The following is a 19,466-nucleotide window of genomic DNA, read 5'->3' on the forward strand; positions in this document are numbered from 1 at the left end:
AGTAAAATTTCTGCAATGTATATTACCTTTTTAGTCTGAGAGACCGTTCCAGTTTGGGTGTTAGAGGGTCTCTGAGGGGAAACTATGACAATAAAAACATGAAAAATAAAAATTTAACAGAATCAGAAATGGGTACTCAGAACAAATGGAGTACCCAAGAGAATTATAATGGAAAAAACTGCCTTTCTCCATCCTCTATGACTCCACTGAACTGAAGGGGTGAATGGGGGAAGGTTTGAGTATGCTTGCATGTGTGTTCTGGTCATTGGTCTGAATAGAATCTCAAACAAAACAAACACTATATTCATCCTTTGCATTCTGAACTTGGTACAAAATATTTTCAATAGTTTAACCTTGGGGACTTCTCTGGTGGTCCAGTGGTTAAAGACTTCACCTTCTAATGCAGGGGGTGTGGGTTCGATCCCTGGTTGGGGAGCTAAGATCCCACATGCCTCGTGGCCAAAAACCAAAACATAAAACAGAAGCAATATTGTAACAAGTTCAATAGAGACTTTAATTAGATTTCTTTTTTTAAAATAATTAATTAATTTATTTATTTATTTTTGGCTGTGTTGGGTCTTCGTTGCTGTGTGCGGGTTTTCTCTAGTTGCGGCGAGCGAGGGTTACTCTTCATTGCGGTGCACGGGCTTCTCATTGCGGTGGCTTCTCTTGTTGCAGAGCACAGGCTCTAGGGCACGTGGACTTCAGTCGTTGTGGCACGCAGGCTCAGTAGTTGTGGCACGCAGGCTCTAGAGCGCAGGCTCAATAATTGTGGCGCATGCGCTTAGCTGCTCTGCGGCATGTGGGATCTTCCTGGACTAGGGCTTGAACCCGTGTCCCCTGCATTGGCAGGCGGATTCTTAATCACTGCGCCACCAGGGAGGTCCCAATAGAGATTTTAAAAACGGTCCACATTAAAAAAAAAATCTTAAAAAAAAAAAAAGTTTAACCTCATTTCTTGAATAGTTTAACCTCATTTCCTTCTTCCCCATAAAACAGCAATGATATGAAATTAAATGACAGCTACAAATTTTACCTTTCATTTTACTATCATATTATTCACTGCTTTTATGGGAGAGAAGGGAAAAGTAAAAACATTATGATCTCATTTCCTTAAAAGGACTCATTTCACAAAGCAAAAGACCAAGGACCTTATGCCCTGGACATAATTTCGAAGCTGGTATTAAAACCAAAATGATAGAAAGAGCATGTGAAGTGAAAGAAAAGTAAAATAAGAAGGGAGGCTTCTTTTAAAATGGAAATGAGTAATAAAATAAAATACCAGGAATTTTCTGAAGCAGCAATAATAAAACATTTTCATTTAAAAAATTAGCAAAAATCACTCTGAAGAGCAGTCTAGGGAAAAAAACCAAGGAACAAGGCATAAGAGTCAGGAAGAAAATACCAAAACTTCACAATTTTCTTTTACCTGTTTTCATGAATCCTGGATGCTCAGCAATGTTTGAACTATTCAACAGCTTCACAGCTTTTCGATAATTGCCTCTTAAGTACTCAAAATTGCTTTTAAGAAACAGGGAGGGTGCAGACTATAAAGAAAACATAAGTTTCTTACAGTTTGTACTCAGATGCCTAATGTGAGATCATAATCAGACTGTTGCACTGGCATGTGGTCAAGAGCATACATGAGTCACTTAAGCCATCGTCACAAAAACTATGGTCTCTGAGCTTTCCATTGCTCACAATCTAAAACAATGAAACCTGGCAGAGAGCACTTTACAAACTGAATTATTAAAGGTCTACCTAAAAAAATACATACAACACATATGAGTAAGAATACAGTCTGCAAAATATCCACTGACTGTCTTCATCTATTACACTATTAATTGAAAGCCAATTTAACAGCAGAAACTAAGTCCTTCATTTTAATGGTTATCACAGAGACTGGTGATCTCCCTTATTTTTCAGGATATAAATACACCTCCATTAGAACCCAAAGAAGTACAAATAATCAAATGCTTTTCCAAGTAGGGGAAAAAAGTGTCATTTTATGAATGGAAAAATTCCCTAACAGAATTCCTTATTTTCAAGGGCTAATCTTGCTGTTACAAAAATCATGCTTTAGATCACAGACCACCTTTTGCTTCTCCTAAAACTTCCTCCTGAAGTTTTCCCTGATTTGGGTATGACTAACAATTATTTATTTTCCTGTTTGTCTCTCCCCTCTGACTATGGCATCCTTTAAGGAAGGAATCATGTCTTTTCTCCCAAGAAAGGTTTGATAATGGCTGGCTGGCTACTTATACTTAAGCCTTTCCCTCTTAGCCTCAAGTCTACCCTTCAGGTCTAGGCTACAACTGTTCTCAAAAATCACTTGAGTAAAACTGACCCAGTGGCCAATCTGGATCCTGCCTGAGATTTCTAGAGTCAATTTTCTTGAACTATTCCTTCTATAAACCGTATCTCTTTATGATTTCACACTTTTAGTTAACAGTTTTCCTAAACGTATCTGTCTCTTCCCTCTACTGTCTTTAAAAAAATTACTTATTAGTGGAGGGATGGGGTGGAGGGAAATGAAAGAGTAATTATAACTCAAGTACTCTGGCACTAATCAAACTGAAGGTATTGTCAAGCCAAAGATCATTTGGAAGGGGAAGGTTTGGGCTACAACCAAACTGTTTATCTTCAATAAATGTTTTGAGTATAATCTAAAAATATCCTAAAGTGTCTAATAACAGTAAATGTTTAAGTGAATTGTGATAAACCACTCAAAGAATTCTGGATAGCTATTCAAAATGGTTTTGAAGGCTATATACCAAAGGGAAATGCTTGTTATAATTTTAAGTGAGAAAAGTACGATGTTAAATTATAGACACAGTATGATCACCACTTCACAACTCAATATAAAGGTTTACAAAAAAAAAAAAAAAAAAGGTTTACAGCTGGCAGTATATATGCACTATAATAGACTGTGATAAATTATTTAAAACTGATAATACCTATTGTCCAAATAAGAAAATTTAGGACATAAAAGCTGCTAATTGAAAAAAAAAAAAGAGAAAACTCAAGAAGAAACTTACATTCCCAGCTGTGTTCATGACAGACTTGATTTCCCTTTTGCATGCCTTCAGGGACTTCATTTGGATATACGCTCTTACTTTATACTGTCAAAGGAAAAACGCTAGTATGTAGGAACTGTAGTGGATTTACAGATGCTGAAGCAATTTTACTTTCTAGTTAAGAAAATTAAACCCAATCTGTTCACAACAGTTATACCAGTTACTTGCAAAAGCGAGTTTAAAATTATCTTAAATAATCTATTTTTATTGTACTCTTGGAATATACTTTTAAAAACTAAAACATGGCAGGATGAAATTTATAACTAAGTTCCAAGCAAAAATCCTATTAATTCTTAACTGCATATGCCTAACTAACAATGAATTTTAAAATTCTACAAACTAATTTTTATCATCCAATACATTCCCAGGCCATTTCTCTCAATTTTCTATAGAGAAGTAAAAGAAATGACATTGCATTATCATCTTGAGCAAAATATATTTAGAAGGATAAATGTGCTTCTAAACTGTAATACTTCAAAGCCAAATAAACATACATGCCTTGAATTATTTACTGCTCTCAATGACCTATCACATTCTTCATCATTCATAACTACTAGTAAATACATGTCACATATAACTTTTCTTAAAATTTATGCTACCTGATGTATCTTTGACTTCGCAGCTTCTATTAGAGCTCCACTTTCAGCTTTATGATTAGACCCATCTTTGTTGCTGTTATTACCAGTCTGTAGGGTGGTGAAACAAAGTTAACCAAAATTAAATATTTTTGACCATAATTGAAATCACTGATTTCCAAGTGAGCTAATCTGAATCACCTAGAGAACATTTTCAAAATTCTGAATCCCAGGTCCCAGAGATTCAGGTTTAATTGTTTGGAGTGGGTCACAGATGTAGAGAACAAACTTATGGTTACCAAGCAGGGAACGGAGGGTGGGACAAATTGGGAGACTGGGATTGACATATATACACCACTATATATAAAATAGATAACTAATGAGACCCTACTGTTTAGCACAGGGAATGCTACTCAATGCTCTGTGGTGACCTAAATGGGAAGGAAATCTAAAAAAGAGCGGTTATATGTACACGTATAACTGATTCACTTTACGGTACAGCAGAAACTAACACAACACTGTAAAGCAACTATACTCCAATAAAAATTTTTTAAAAAATAGTTTGGAGTGGGTAACAAGAAACTCTACTTATAAGAAGCTCATAGTTTAGTATAGTGATGGGCTAGGTTTAAAAAGGCTGGCTATTGGACTTCCCTGGTGGCACAGTGGTTAAGAATCCGCCTGCCAATGCAGGGGACACAGGTTCGATCCCTGGTCTGGGAAGATCCCACATGCGGTGGAGCAACTAAGCCCGTGTGCCACAACTACTGAGCCTGTGCTTTAGAGCCTGCGTGCCACAACTACTGAAGCCCACGCGCTCTAGAGCCTGTGCTCCCCAACAAGAGAAGCCACCTCAATGAGAAGCCCGAGCACTGCAATGAAGAGTAGCCCCCGCTCGCCTCAACTGGAGAAAGCCCGAGTGCAGCAACGAAGACCCAAAGCAGCCAAAAATAAATAAATAAATAAATACATTTATTAAAAAAAAGCCTGGATATTACTTGGTCAGAACTCAGATTGTCTTTCTACAACCCATAATAGAGCATGTCATTCCCTCTTTAAAAACTTTCTCTGGGGACTTCCTTGCTGGTCCAGTGGCTAAGACTCCACACTCCCAATGCAGGGTGCCTGGGTTCGATCCCTGGTCAGGGAACTAGATCCCACATGCTACAACTAAGAATTCGCACGCAGCAACGAAGATAATGCGTGCTGCAACTAAGACCCGGCGCAGCCGAATAAGTAAATAAATTAAAAAACAAAACTAAACTTTCTCTGGTATCAACACTGCCAACATCATACCCTAAATACCTAGCAAAGTATTCGAAGTCCTTCATGATCTGACCCATATTTGAGCTGCCAATCTCACCCCAATGATCTCCATCACATCCCTCAGGTACTCCCCAGGTCAGATTAGCAGAAATCCCTCCCACACACCACTCTCACTCCTTCTGTACTCTCTACTCTGCCAGGATGGTCATCCTGCTCCATCTTTCCTCTTCTGACTTGTTGAACTGTTACATCTTTCAAGGCTCAAATCAAACATCCAAACTGCTCTGAAACGTTCCCTAACCTCCTTCCTCCTTGTCATGAACAGATTTTGCTCCATCTTTCTCTTCCCACAGACGTGAGCTCCTTGAAAAGCAACAACTGCAGTGTTTTCATTTTTGTCACTTTAGTACCACCTCATAGAGCACACAGCATCTGCTGAAATGAGTTATATTTCATCAACTATTACAAGTACTGAATATAAAAACGAAATATTTTACTACACAACAGTGTTTGGGAATAATGCTAAGATTATTTAACTGAACTCTCAGATATACACACTTGTAAAAAGTAATGCTAAATGTTTATTTTTAAACCTCAAGAACTTATACAGGCAGAAAGAAATGTATTGATAATCTGTTTTCTACAAACACTCCTTTTTCAACAAAGAAGCAGGAAGAGGAAGAAAGAAGGATCATCCCTTGGCGGCCAGAAGCACAAGCAAAATGAAAAACACAAGAATGAAGATGTATTCTTAATTTACACCAAGTGTCTCCAGAACGTGGTGAAGCTTAATTGTCATAAATATGTCCTCTTTTTGAAGAACTTTAATGATGAAATTTCCCCAGATTATGGAATTTTGTTGTCTTCATTCTAATCTTCACATTCTGTAAAACTAATATCTCACACATGAAAAGATGTGAACATATATCCTTGGTCATTAGGGAAATCAAAACTATTATGAGGTACTACTTCATACCCATTAGGATGGTTACAATTTTTAAAAGACAGGTAAGGGCTGGTGAGAATGTGGAGAAAATGGAACCCTCAAAAGTTGCTGGTAGGAATATAAATAGTGCAGCTACTTTGGAAAAGTCTGGTAGTTCCTCCGAAAATTAAACATAGAGTTACCAAATGATCTGGCAATTCCACTCTTAAATACACACCCAAGAGAATTGAAAACATATGCCCCCACAAAAATTTGTACATCAGTGTTCATAGCAGCATTACTTATAACAGCCAAAAGAGGAAAACAACCCAACGTTCATCAGCTGATGAATGGATTAAAAAATGTGGCATATCTACATAACGGAATATTATTTGGCCATAAAAAGGAATGAAATACATGAAAAAGGAATGCTACAGGCTACCCATGGTAAACTGAAAATAATATACTAGAGGCCAATCACAAAAGGTCACATAGTGTATGACTGCATTTATATGAAACGTCCACAAAAGGCAAATCCACAGAGAAAGAAAAGTAAACTAGTGGTTGCCAGAGGCTGAGGGAAGGAGGGAAAGGGAATCACTGCTAACAGGTACAGGGTTTCTTTCCGGAGTGATAAAATCATATAGTGGTAATGGTTGCACAATTCTGTGAGTATACTAAAAACCACTGAATGGTACACTATGAAACGGTAAATTTTGTGTATGTAAATTATATTTTAATAAAGCTGTTAAAATAATATTTAATAACCATAAATATTAATCATACTTTACATTTTAGTCTGATCACCTCAGAACACTCACCTCATTCTTTCCATTTTTGTTATTGTTGCCCTGTGAAATCATTTTTTCTAGAACAGCAAGAAGATGTAAAGCTTTCTCAGCTTGGTAGGTTAATATATACAGGTCTACGAGCAAAAAACACACTGCTTGGGCAAATTTTTCTTCTGGCGGGAAAAAACATGAAAAGAAAAGTCACAATCCAAAGTGAAGCAAGTATCTCACACCATTCCCCACAGAAAAAGCTCTAAAAAGCAAAGCCTGAGTCTTGACTTAAAGGAATGTTTATTACCTAGAGCTGTGGATGGAACCGACAATGTCATTCTATTAGGCACCTCAAGGTCTCTCATATCAGGGATTCTACTGTCTGAAATTCCTTTGGCAAAATATCTACCAAATACCAGCATATGAAATGAGGAGTATTACTTTAGGTGGAAGGAAACCCTAGTTCCAGTGTCTGCTTGGCTACTTAATAGATGTGCAGCTTCTGCACATCACTGAACTACTTAGACCTCAGCTGGCTGACCTGTAAAACGGGGAGAATACTTCACATGCCTGAAGGCAGGGGGTGGACCAGGCGATCCCCTGAGGTTCCTTCTAACTCTAAAAAGGTCTATGACTCTAGGAAAAAGACTTCCTTTCTAGGCACAGAGATGGGGAAAAGAAACAGGGTGATTACAGACACAAAAGAAACAAGGTGTGGACTGGAGTATACCAGAAAATTGAAACAGCCAAGAGGAAAATATAAAGACAAAAACTTCAAAGGAAGAAGAGCCCAGCGAAGAGAGGTATATGTCTGGTATATGACATAACACTATTTTCCTTTCCTTTCAAAAGAGAAGATAAATGGAAAGGGTCTAAAAGAAGGCTGCTATAATCAAGAACTGAACATTGCAAAAGCCCTTAAGAGCCTCCTAACAAGTCTTCCTGATTCCATTCTTGCTCTTACACAGTGGCCAGAGTAGAATCCATTTAGAACTAAAGTCAGTGCAGTTGATGTGCAAAGGTCACACATCTCCAAGGGCTGCGCACCACACCTGAAAAACAGTGAGTCCTTGCCTAGGCTAAAATGCTAACCCTGTGCTCCCCACCTTGCTCCAGTCACCATGGCGCTCCTGCTGCTCCCCTCACTTGCCAGGACCATGCTCACCTCAGGGCCTCTGCACACACTATTACCTCTGGCTGTGATGCTTTCCCCCAGCTGCGTGGCTCACCTCTTCTCTTCATTCAAGCCTCTCTCAAACACTGTCTTATCCCAGGCCTTCCTCAATTACCTTATCTAAAAATAACATCCCCAGTCAATCCTCTTACCCAATTTTAGCCTTTCTTTGCAGCATTTAACTACCTCGCCATATGTATTTATCGTATTGCCTCTCTCTGCCATTAGAACATAAGCTTAATGAGGGTAAAGACTTTCTCTTTCATTCACTGTATTATCTTCAGACCCTAGAACAGTGTCTGCTCCATAGGGTATGCTCAATAAATTTATGTTGTATGAAGAGCCAAGTAATAAAGTTAAAAAAAAAAAAAAAAAAAGGTTTTCAAAGAAGGAGGAAAAGTGGATCTAAAAACTGACTAGTTGGTTGCTATATTCTGCTCAGCCATAGTAAAGATGAACATCATTTCATTAACTGTTCTGGAAATTCTAAAAACCAGCTTTCTAGCAAAAGCACATCTGTGCCATCCTAGAAGTATAACTGATTTCCAGCTTTACAGGGGAAAGGAACTGGTCCCTAGTCACACAATCTTTCACCACTGAGGTCTCCTGCCTAGTCTGTCAGCCACTGCACCCTCAGGGCTGAGGGGCAGAAGAGCACCCGGAAAAGGCCTCCCTGGAGCCACAGTGAGAGCTCTCCAGCCAGCTGTCAGCACCAGGGACCCTGGAACCTTCCCAAAGCACCAGAGCAGGTACAGACCACCACCTGTCCTGTGGTGACCATAACAGCAATAAGGGGTTTATAAATCAGGAATTCGCCCCAGTGTTTTGAATTTAAAAGAAAGGAGCCATGGAGAAAAAGACAATTGAAATCTGACTGCTTGCAGGCTGGAAACCAGCGGCCCTCTCAAACATTTCCTGGGTCCAGCTTTGCTGCTTTATTTGCTCCCTCTTCTTTCTTTGCCCTTACTTGTCTTACTACTCTTACTTGAGGCTAGTAATTGTAAGCTAGTTAACAAAAAAGCTAATTGGGTTCTATACTATCTACTCTATGATTACCCACAAAAATTTCAATTAGGCAATATACAAAATAAAATACTACACTGTCCCCTAACATTCCAAAACACTCCTTCCTTAATACACTACTCAAGAAAGAAAGGATCAGGTACATGGAGGTGGTGTTTAAACATCAAAGAAAAAAAAAAAATCAGTAAATCTTTTCAATTAGAAATAGCATTTCTAACAGTTATCATCAAAAATTGGGATGGGGTAACAGTGGGATATTAAAGGAAAACCTGGATTCATCTAAAAGTGATATAATTTTTATTTTTTCTAACCATAAAGAAAACTCGACACAGCTTTTTTTCTTTCTTTAAACACTCACATGTAATTGTGATTCAGGTTATTATCTAGATAAAAGTATCAGAGACCTTCACAGGTATGAGAAGATAGGCAAATTTCTGATTTGACAGGTAACATACCAAAAGGTTCTATGAACTGATAAAGTTTTTCACCAACGGATATGGCTTCTGTATACTGCCGGAGATGATACAGGATGACTGCTTGATTGTAATACAACATACTGTTTTCAACATCATCTAATCCATCCATTTCTTCAACAGCCGAGTGCACCTATTAAACAATCAACAGGGATTATGTTCTAACAGTAATAAAGAGCAAAAGTGAAAGAATCTAAATGAATAAACAGGAACACAGGCCAACATTTTTTACTCTAAAATTTTCCACATTTTTAATAGGACCTCTAGATTTTAATTACTCTCACATACTAAAAATTATTTCATTCATATAAAATTCTGCTAAGTAAAACATTCTGATGGGACTTTATTAAGTACCTCGCCCAAGGCAAGGTGAGTCTCTTCCTTGCCACTGTGAAGGTATCCTCACTGCTTTCTAAAAGCCAGTGTGGCTTCTGAGTTGGATTCCCACTTTCCAGCCTCACGCAGCAAGAGGCTACATAGGGAGTGGGCAAAACTCAAAATGACCTTTCCTATGAGAATGTTATGAGATACTTATACATAAGCTTGATTCCATTTTGTAAAAACCAAAGTAAATTTAAACATTAACAAATAATACTATTTAACTATGTGCCAGGCCTGCTACATTAAACCTTGTACAGAGAATACCTCCTTTAATCCTTCTCATACCTCAAGGACATAGATATTATCATTTCCATTTTATAAATAAGGAAACAGCAAAAAAAACCTTAATTATCTTGCCTGAGGTCATATGACTAGAAAGTATACTTTCTGATTTTCCTATTATGTTCAGGTTTTAGTCTCACAATTAAAAAAAAAAGATTTTTCAAAGTAATGAACAACAAAAATACACTTTGTCACACATGGTGGTGAAAATCGGCTTTTAATGGCTTTACTAGAACCCTAACATCCACATCTGATACCAAAAGAAGAAAAGTCACAACACTTAGCATTTTAAAGCTAATGACTATCTGTATACCCACTTTCTGTAATAGGCTTTTAAATTTTTATCAAGTTTTACAACCATTCTGTAATTCCATGGAACACATTAAAATGGAATTCTACCTGTATTAAAATTTATCTTTCTTTGCCACCACAAAGACTGCAATAAATTACTGAGGAATGTTAAGTAATTAATTCTAAGACTGACATTTTCCTAAATTAAGCAGTGGAATTTTGACATACAGTTGGCCCTCTGTATCTACAGGTTCCACATCTGTGGATTCAACCAACCACAGATTGAAAACACTTGGGGGAAAAAATTCCATAAAGTTCCTAAAAGCAAAATTTGAATTTGCTGCGTGCTGGCAACTATTTACATAGCATTTACATTGTATTAGGTATTATAAATAATCTAGAGATGATTTAAAGTATACAGGAAGATAGGAAGATGCGTGTAGGTTATATCAAAATATCATGCCATTTCATATAAGGGACTTGAACTGTGGATTTTGCTACCGTGGAGTGGGGGATCCCCGGAATCAAACCCCCGTGGACCTCCAGGTTTGACTGTACAGGGACTTAACAACCTTGGTCTAGCTAATGATAAGAAACAGAAAGTTCATGATACACAGTGATTTGTAATCAGACTTCTGCAGATTTCAATCACCCATGTGGTGAGCCTGACAGGAGGGTTCAATTGTTAACAATTGGTCCTAGCTAGCTAACAGCATGTGCATCTCAATGAGTTTGGGGTCTTTATAATTTTCACTTATCAAGTCTCTATCTTCAAGTGATTAAGAATAGTCTCTTTAAATAGAGAAAACTCAATTTCCAAAGAAAGATAACACTTCTAGGTAGTTATGCAATGAAGAAAGAATAAGCTAAGAAAGGGATAATTCTCAGCCAGAAAAAGGGGTTTTGGACAAATTAAGGAGTTTTGGTTTCAGCAAAGGTTGAACTTATGAATAACTTTGCCACATTTTCTATGATTCAGCAAAATAATCTAGTAATTGCTCCAGCCAGAACAAAAACTACTCACTAAATGAGATAAAAAGTCACTGAAAGTGGCATGGATTGACAAGGTGTGTCACTATGCCCAAAACATGTGACTGAACAGAAGTATGATTTAGAGAAAGCAAGGAGACACAAGTACAAACACTTGTAGGAAACTCAAGAGAGTTGGAAGGCACTGTGCGTGTGTGTGTGTGTTACTGAACCAATCTTATTAAGAATAAAGGCTGGGACTTCCCTGGTGGTGCAGTGGTTAAGAATCCGCCTGCCAATACAGGGGACATGGGTTTGATCCCTGGTCCAGGAAGATCCCACATGCCGTGGAGCAACTAAGCCCATGTGCCTCAACTACTGAGCCCACACGCCTAGAGCCCGTGCTCCGCAACAAGAGAAGCCACTGCAATGAGAAGCCCGTGCACCACAACGAAGAGTAGCCCCTGCCTGGTGCAACTAGAGAAAGCCCACAAGCAGCAACGAAGACCCAACGCAGCCAAAAATTAAATTAAAAAAAAAAAAGAATAAAGGCTGATGAAAGGATTTCAAAAAACAGTTGTCTTGGCTTAACAGGAAGTTTGCAGGAACCTCTTATTCTTTATGTTTTTTAAAATTAATTAATTATTTTATTTATTTTTGGACGCACTGGGTCTCCATTGCTGCATGTGGGGTTTCTGTAGTTGTGGTGAGCAGGGGCTACTCTTCGTTACGGTGCATGGGCTACTCTTCGTTACGGTGCATGGGCTTCTCATTGTGGTGGCTTCTCTTATAGTGGAGCATGGGCTCTAGGCGTGTGGGCTTCAGTAGTTGTGGCACGCAGGCTCAGTAGTTGTGGCTCTCGCGCTCTAGAGAGCAGGCTCAGTGGTTGTGGCACACAGGCTTAGTTGCTCCGTGGGATGTGGGATCTTCCTGGACCAGGGATCGAACCCATGTCCCCTACATTGGCAGGCGGATTCTTAACCACTGTGCCACCAGGGAAGTCCCCAGGAGCCTCTTATTCTAAAAAAGGTTTTCAGGATGAACTTGTACTCAAAGTCCAAATTAATGTTCCCTGCAAGAAACTGTCTATGGGGTTGTAGGGCGCAAGTACTAGACATCAGCAAACATCATCTTTCCTTTGATTCTGGAGCTCCAGATAAATCATGGTTAATAAGACTAGAGCAATGATGTAATGTGATGACATATACATTTATAGAGACTGAGGCAGTTATGAGAAGAGGCTCAAGAGTCAGAAGGTCTGGTTCAAATCCTGCTTCTCCCCTTCCTAGCTGTAAATATTAAAATTAATAGGCTCTCTAAACCTCAATTTAAAATTGAGATAGGGGACTTCCCTGGTGGTCCAGTGGTTAAGAATCAGCCTTCTAGTGCAAGGGAAACGGGTTCGATCCCTGGTCGGGGAACTAAGATCCCACATGCCGAGGGGCAACTAAGGCCTCACGCTGCAACTACTGAGGCCGCGCGCTCTGGAGCCTGTGCACAACTAGAGAGCCCATGTGCTGCAAGTAGAAAGCCTGTGCGCTGCAAGGAAGGATCCCGCATGCTGCAACGAAGATCCTGCATGCCACAACTAAGACCCACTGCAGCCAAATAAATAAAGTATTAAAAAAATAAAAAATTGAGATAACAAATACCTACCACAAGGGTTGAATGTGAGGATTATATGAGATATGACATAAAAAGCACTTAATATGAAATATGGAATCAAGTAATAACCATTTAATAAATGTTGGCTATTATTCTCCTTTTCATTGACGAATTTTAATAGGGTTGAAAAATTACTTTACTCCTATAAAGAGTCATGAAGAACCTGAAGGGATCTCTTATTTCTAACCATGTCACATTTTAGGTGATGCTTCCACAGTATGGTGGTACTCATGAATCCAGGACAGGGGCTCAAAAAGGTCTCAAGACCTTGTACAGCATGAAGCAGTAATTAAAAACACAAACAGAACTGGGTTCATGTAGCTCTTATTACTTAAAAGCTTTGTGTCTTTTGACAATTTATCCAAGCCATCCGTACCTCAGCTTTCCCATCTGTAAAATGAGAAAAAATATAGTAGCTACTTCACAGGGCTACTGGGAAGAATAAGTGAGATGTCCTATACGAGGTTCTTAGTTACGTAAGGTCTTGTTACACAGTAAGCACTAAAGGTCTGCTATTAGCCCCCTTGAATATCAAAGGTCTACCCTTGTGATGCTGTTATGCCCAATGACCAAGACAAGTCCCAAACCATATATAAATCAGAATATCTTCTATTTGATCAGTTAATCATCTCCTAATCCAAAATGCTAAAACAGTTTGACATTATTATTAATAATCAGATCTTTGCAGTTATAAATAAGATAAAATCTCGGCAGCTACTCTTCTATTTCAATTCTTTCTCAAAACTCCAAAGCTCATTCAAATTTTGTGTATTAGCTTATTCTGTTCAAGTTCAAAACCAATAAAAGGACTTCCCTGGTGGCACAGTGGTTAAGAATCCGCCTGCCAATGCAAGGGACACGGGTTCGAGCCTGATCTGGGAAGATCGCCCATGCCGTGGAGCAACTAAGCCCGTGTGCCACAACTACTGAGCCTGCGTTCTAGAGCCCGCAAGCCACAACTACTGAGCCCATGTGCCACAACTACTGAAGCCTGAGCGCCTAGAGCCTGTGCTCCGCAACGAGAAGCCACGACAATGAGAAGAAGCCTGTGCACTGCAACAAAGAGTAGCCCCTGCTCGCTGCAACTAGAGAAAGCCTGTGCACAGCAACGAAGATCCAATGCAGCCAAAAAAAAAAAAAAAACCAATAGAAAATAAAATCACACAACATACCTTTCATTTCATGGAGTAAGAATTTTATACAAATAAAATTAATAGCAACAAATGTTTTATATTAGAAATTATGCTATTAATATCAGATAAGAAGTCAAATTAATTTTACTTAACTAACTTTATTTCACAATCTAGAGAGCACCACAATATTTTTATAATGAAATTCATTTATGTATCACCTGATTCTTCAGCTGGTTAAGTGTCTGTCTTAAACTATCTGTTGTTGTCTGGCTACTTTTGAAAAACTCAGCTACTGCTGTATTCAAAATTATTTTATAATCGTCTTTGTTTATATCTTGTAGGCAGGCAAGATGTTGCAGACAGACATCATAATTTCCAGCCTAAAACAAAAACACAAACAAAATTACATACCAACTTTAAGAACTATACATTCATTTCCAAATATATTTCATTGATCTTTATTTAAAAATTCTTACAAAGACAGATATAATTCCCCTAAATATACTAATTAAAGTCACTAGATGAAGTGAGAGTCATGCCAATTAAGAAACTGTGATATGTCAATTATATCTCAATAAAACTGAAAACAAATTGTGGATATTTATTTCCTAAGAATGAAACTCTAACAGTGATACATGTGCATTATATCTACAAGACACACACACACATATGGGTATGTAATACACCTATATATAATATATATTATAATCAGATAGAATATATATTAGTACATATTGCTAGCAAGGTATAATAGCCAAGGCTAGCCAAGAAAGGTAATATGATTAATTACTCCAAATTTTAATTTCTAGTATACTTGGAATACCCAAGTATCAAGTTCTTCCACTTACATGTATGTAACTTGATAATAAAATAATGTTTTCTTTCATGTCGTTTAATGTCAGAAAAGTTAAAGTTTTGACAATAAACTTTTGGGGTTCCATTTTAAAGCACAGTCAAGGAAGAGAATTGAAGAGAGTAGTAAAATGAAAAGACTGACCCACATATTTACAAATCTAAACTTAAGAGACTTAAAAACAACATTATGACAGTTAAAATATGTTTATGGAAACACAAAAAGTTGGAAATGGCTCAAATTACTCCCATTCCTTTCACCATATTTAAACTCTAAAATTAAAAAAAAATTTTTTAAACCTAAACCTACTCTCTAAACTTAAAACTCTGGAATTAGTACAGAACAAAAATTATAAATTAAAAAATTCACTGTGAAAATATTCATGCTTGACAGTTACTAAAAATGGAACAGATTAAGAGAAACCATTTCTTACTGTAAAAGCCTGGAAAGCACTGGTGGACAACTCCTTCTCTTGATCAGTGATCCCAGAGGACTGACCTGTCCCTTCATGTTTCTCTGCTCCCTGATCTGCAAACACACAAGTTTTATAGTTCTTTAGAAATAACAGTAATAACAGCAGTGAATGTGTCCCTAGTTTTCTTCTTCATTGTCTTCTTCCTAATGAAGTTGCCAAAGTTAGACCTCTCTCAACCACAATGGCTATCAGTGTCATAAGTGAGGAAGAAGCCATTCCTTCGAAAACTTAAGAAATGTTTCCTTTTGCTGTGGAAATCCCTATGTAAGGATTACAGCTCTGTCCGTCAGGTCATTCAGGCTGAGAATATTGTATTCTCTTAAAAATATTAGATCTGTCCCCCAGCCATATACTAAAAATCCCACATATTCAAGAAAATATGCCAGGCCCTGCAGACACAAGGAGATTATAAATACATATACAATGCCTTCAAAAAGTTTATAATCCAGTTGGAACACAGCAACATTTAACAATGAGAAAACTACATTGATAAGAACTCATAGGTAATTTCCAGGCAAAGAAATCCAAAAGCCAAGATTAATACATTTAAAAAGCTTCCTTGGGGGCTTCCCTGGTGGCGCAGTGGTTGAGAATCCACCTGCCAATGCAGGGGACACGGGTTCAATCCCTGGTCCAGGAAGATCCCACATGCTGTGGGGCAGCTAAGCCTGTGCGCCACAACTACTGAGCCTGCGCGCTAGAGCCCACGAGCCACAACTACCGAGCCTGCGTGCCACAACTACTGAAGCCCGCGCACCTGGAGCCCGTGCTCCGCAGTGGGGGAGGCCACCACAGTGAGAAGTCCGCGCACGGCAACGAAGAGTAGCCCCCGCTCGCCGCAACTAGAGAGAGCCCGCGCGCAGCAACGAAGACCCAACGCAGCCAAAAATAAATAAATAAATTAAAAAAAAAAAAAAAAAAAAGCTTCCTTGGGACTTCCCTGGTGGTCCAGTGGTTAAGAAACCGCCTTCCAATGCAGGGGACGTGGGTTCAATCCCTGGTTGGGGAAGTAAGATCTCACATGCCGCAGGGCAACAAAGCCCACACCCCACAACTAGAGAGCCCGTACGCTGCAACTACCGAGCCCACGTGCTCTGGAGCCTGCGTGCCACAACTAGAGAAGCCTGCGCGCCACAACTAGAGAGAAGCCCATGCGCCCCACAACTAGAGAGAAGCCCATGCGCCCAACGAAGAGCCCGTGCACCACAATGAAAAGATCCTGTGTGCTGCAACTAAGACCCTACACAGCCAAAAAAACAATTTTTAAAAAAGCTTCCTTAACAGAACTGTCCATGTACATTCTAATATTCACAATTTCTACCCAATATACTCTTTTAAAAATTAGATTTTTTTAAATTTAAAAAATAAACATAAAAATCTCAGCTGAACCAAGTCTTAAACTACTCAAGGACAACACCTGTTGGGTCTGAGCGTAAACTGGTTAAGACCTCCTGGTAAGGAATTGCCAATACCTGTCTATGTACATAGCCTTGACCAAACAATCCCACTTCTAGGTATTCACTCTACAAATACACAGAGATGCTCACTGTAGCACTATTTATAAAAGTGAATGTCTAGAAATAACACAACTAGAGATATCCTTAAATATCCCTCAGTTAAGAAATTGCTAACTATATATTCCAATTTAAAAAAAATTGCTAACTAAAGCATGGTATAGGAATACAATGGCACACTAAACAACTGTTAAAGAAGCTGAGTCTACATGTGTTGACATGGAAAAATATCTTCAACATCTTAAAGGAACAGATTGCAAACAGTTTTTTAATTAATTAATTAATTGATTAATTTTTGGCTGCATTGGGTCTTCGTTGCTGCACGCAGGCTTTCTCTAGTTGCGGGAAGCGGGGGCTACTCTTCATTGCGGTGTGCGGGCTTCTCATTGCGGTGGCTTCTCTTGTTGTGGGGCATGGGCTCTAGGAGCGTGAGCTCAGTAGTTGTGGCTAGCGGGCTCAGTAGCTGTGGTGCACGGCCTTAGTTGCTCCGCGGCATGTGGGATCTTCCCGGACCAGCGATCGAACCCGTGTCCCCTGCATTGGCAGGTGGATTCCTTCCTTCCTTATTTATTTACTTATTTTTGGCTGAGTTGGGTCTTTGTTGCTGCGCACGGGCTTTCTCTAGTTGCAGCGAGCGGGGGCTACTCTTCGTTGAGGTGTGCGGGCTTCTCATTGCAGTGGCTTCTCTGGCTGTGGAGCATGGGCTCTAGGCGTGAGGGCTTCAGTAGTTGGGGCTCACAGACTCTAGAGCACAGGGTCAGTAGTTGTGGCACACGGGCTTAGTTGCTCCGCGGCACATGGGATCTTCCTGGACCAGGGCTCGAACCCGTGTCCCCTGCATTGGCAGGTGGATTCTTAACCACTGCGCCACCAGGGAAGTCCTGCAAACAGTATTATACAACTGAACTTCATGTTTTGTAAAGATATATACATAGATATGTACTTCTGAATATGTGCAGAATAAACTTTGGAAGGATATACATCAAACTCATTGATTACCTTCAGGGAGTGGGATGGAACAGGGAGAGATTTTACTTCCCTTCCTATTCCTTTCAATCGTGAAACTGAGCAGGACCCTGTCTGTGGGGCCCTCCTGGATACAAAAACCCCTCCAAACACCCCTCCCACCCTGTTTTCTTGTTTGTAGAAAAAAGCTTCAGGCTCCTAGACCTTTCCTGAGTACCAAAGGGCAGATTCAAACAGTAATTAGAGAAGGGAGGGAATGCAGAAACAAAGGTGGAGCAGTCAAGAAACAACAGTGCAGAGTCCTGGTTCCTCCTCAAGGAATATATATAACACATCTCTTGAGTTCTTCTGCAGGAACTAAGGCCCCCACACAGGTGGAGGATGGTAACTTCAGGCTGAGCACAAGATTCCTGGATACCACACTGTTACCTCACTACCAACCAATCAGAAGAAAGCCACACACCCTGCAGCCCTCACCCCAAATTTTGCCTATTAAAAACTTTTTTCCAAAAACCATCAGGGAGTTTGGGTTTTTTTGAATACAAGCCACCCAATGTCCTTGCTCGGCCCTGCAGTAAACCTTTCTCTGCTCCAAACTCTGACATTTCGGTTTGTTTGGCCTCACTGTGCTTCAGGCATATGAACTTGCATTTGACAACACTTGTTTAAATTTTCATAATTTACATGGGTTACCTTTTTTTTTAAGTTTTAGTTTTAAATGCCTGCTTAAAACTAATACAAGGTTTTAGAATTCAGATAAGGGGTTAAGTTTTATTTTTAAATACCTGCCTAAAACTAATACAAGGTTTTAGAATTCAGATAAGGGGTTACCTTCAGGAGTCTAGTGGCTGCAAGATGCATGGGGTGGAGAGTGGGGGGTGCTTCTGGGTGTGTGAGAATTCATTAAACTGTATGTACACTTATGATGTGAGCATTTTTTGATAACCACCTAGAAACCTGTTTTCCAGGATCATTTCAACAAATGAGTCCTCAGTAGAGCTGACTTTGGGAAGCCCTGGCCTGGCACATATCAGCAGTAAGCAAAGACCCCCAATTTCCCTCTGTCAAGATGACATCATGGTATAATGAAAACAAACGTCTTGGAATCAGTCACATCTTCAGTCTGGTCTCCCCTTGACCATCTAACTCTCTTAACTAAATATTAGCTTCCTTCCCCCTTTCCTTTTGACAGAACAACTAAGGATTCCATTGTGGGTTTTTTTTTGTTTTTTGTTTTACAAAATACTTATTTCTGCACCTTAAACATACAAATAAACAGTGAAATTAGATTTAGTGTGAACAGCTCCACAGATCACTGCAAAACCCCTATTATTACAATACTCTTGAGAATCACCACTTACACTTAAAAACAAAATATAATTTGTGCTTAAGTGAACTTATCTAAGACTTAGATCTGCCCTACAAAAAAAGGTATTCTGGTATTTTTTGGGGTTTTTTTGTTTTTGTTTTTTTAGAGGTAAATTTTATTCACAGTGTTGTTTTTTTTTAATATTTATTTTTTAAATTTATTTATTTTTATTTTTGCCTGCATTGGGTCTCAGTTGCAGCATGCGAGATCTTTATTGTGGCACGTGGGATCTTTTCACTGCAGCACATGAGCTCCTCTCTAGTTGCGGTGTGC

The 19,466-nt window shown here is 39.1% G+C and overlaps 1 protein-coding gene across 4 annotated transcripts in view; it reads right to left on the reverse strand.

Annotated features, from left to right (window-relative positions):
• CNOT10 (CCR4-NOT transcription complex subunit 10) overlaps nt 1-19,466 on the reverse strand; it is a 66,268-nt gene that overhangs the window by 38,347 nt on the left and 8,455 nt on the right. For all 4 annotated transcript variants that reach the window (XM_057555199.1, XM_057555198.1, XM_057555200.1 and 1 more), the window contains exons 2-8: nt 15,303-15,397; nt 14,235-14,396; nt 9,278-9,428; nt 6,665-6,807; nt 3,677-3,763; nt 3,039-3,122; nt 1,430-1,547 (exon numbers count right to left, since the gene is read on the reverse strand). In XM_057555199.1, the coding sequence (XP_057411182.1) occupies nt 1,430-1,547; nt 3,039-3,122; nt 3,677-3,763; nt 6,665-6,807; nt 9,278-9,428; nt 14,235-14,396; nt 15,303-15,397 (840 nt within the window). The remainder of the gene's footprint in view (nt 1-1,429; nt 1,548-3,038; nt 3,123-3,676; nt 3,764-6,664; nt 6,808-9,277; nt 9,429-14,234; nt 14,397-15,302; nt 15,398-19,466) is intronic.

The sequence above is a fragment of the Balaenoptera acutorostrata genome, chromosome 10 (genome assembly GCF_949987535.1).
Source record: "Balaenoptera acutorostrata chromosome 10, mBalAcu1.1, whole genome shotgun sequence".
Classification (NCBI taxonomy): Eukaryota; Metazoa; Chordata; class Mammalia; order Artiodactyla; family Balaenopteridae; genus Balaenoptera; species Balaenoptera acutorostrata.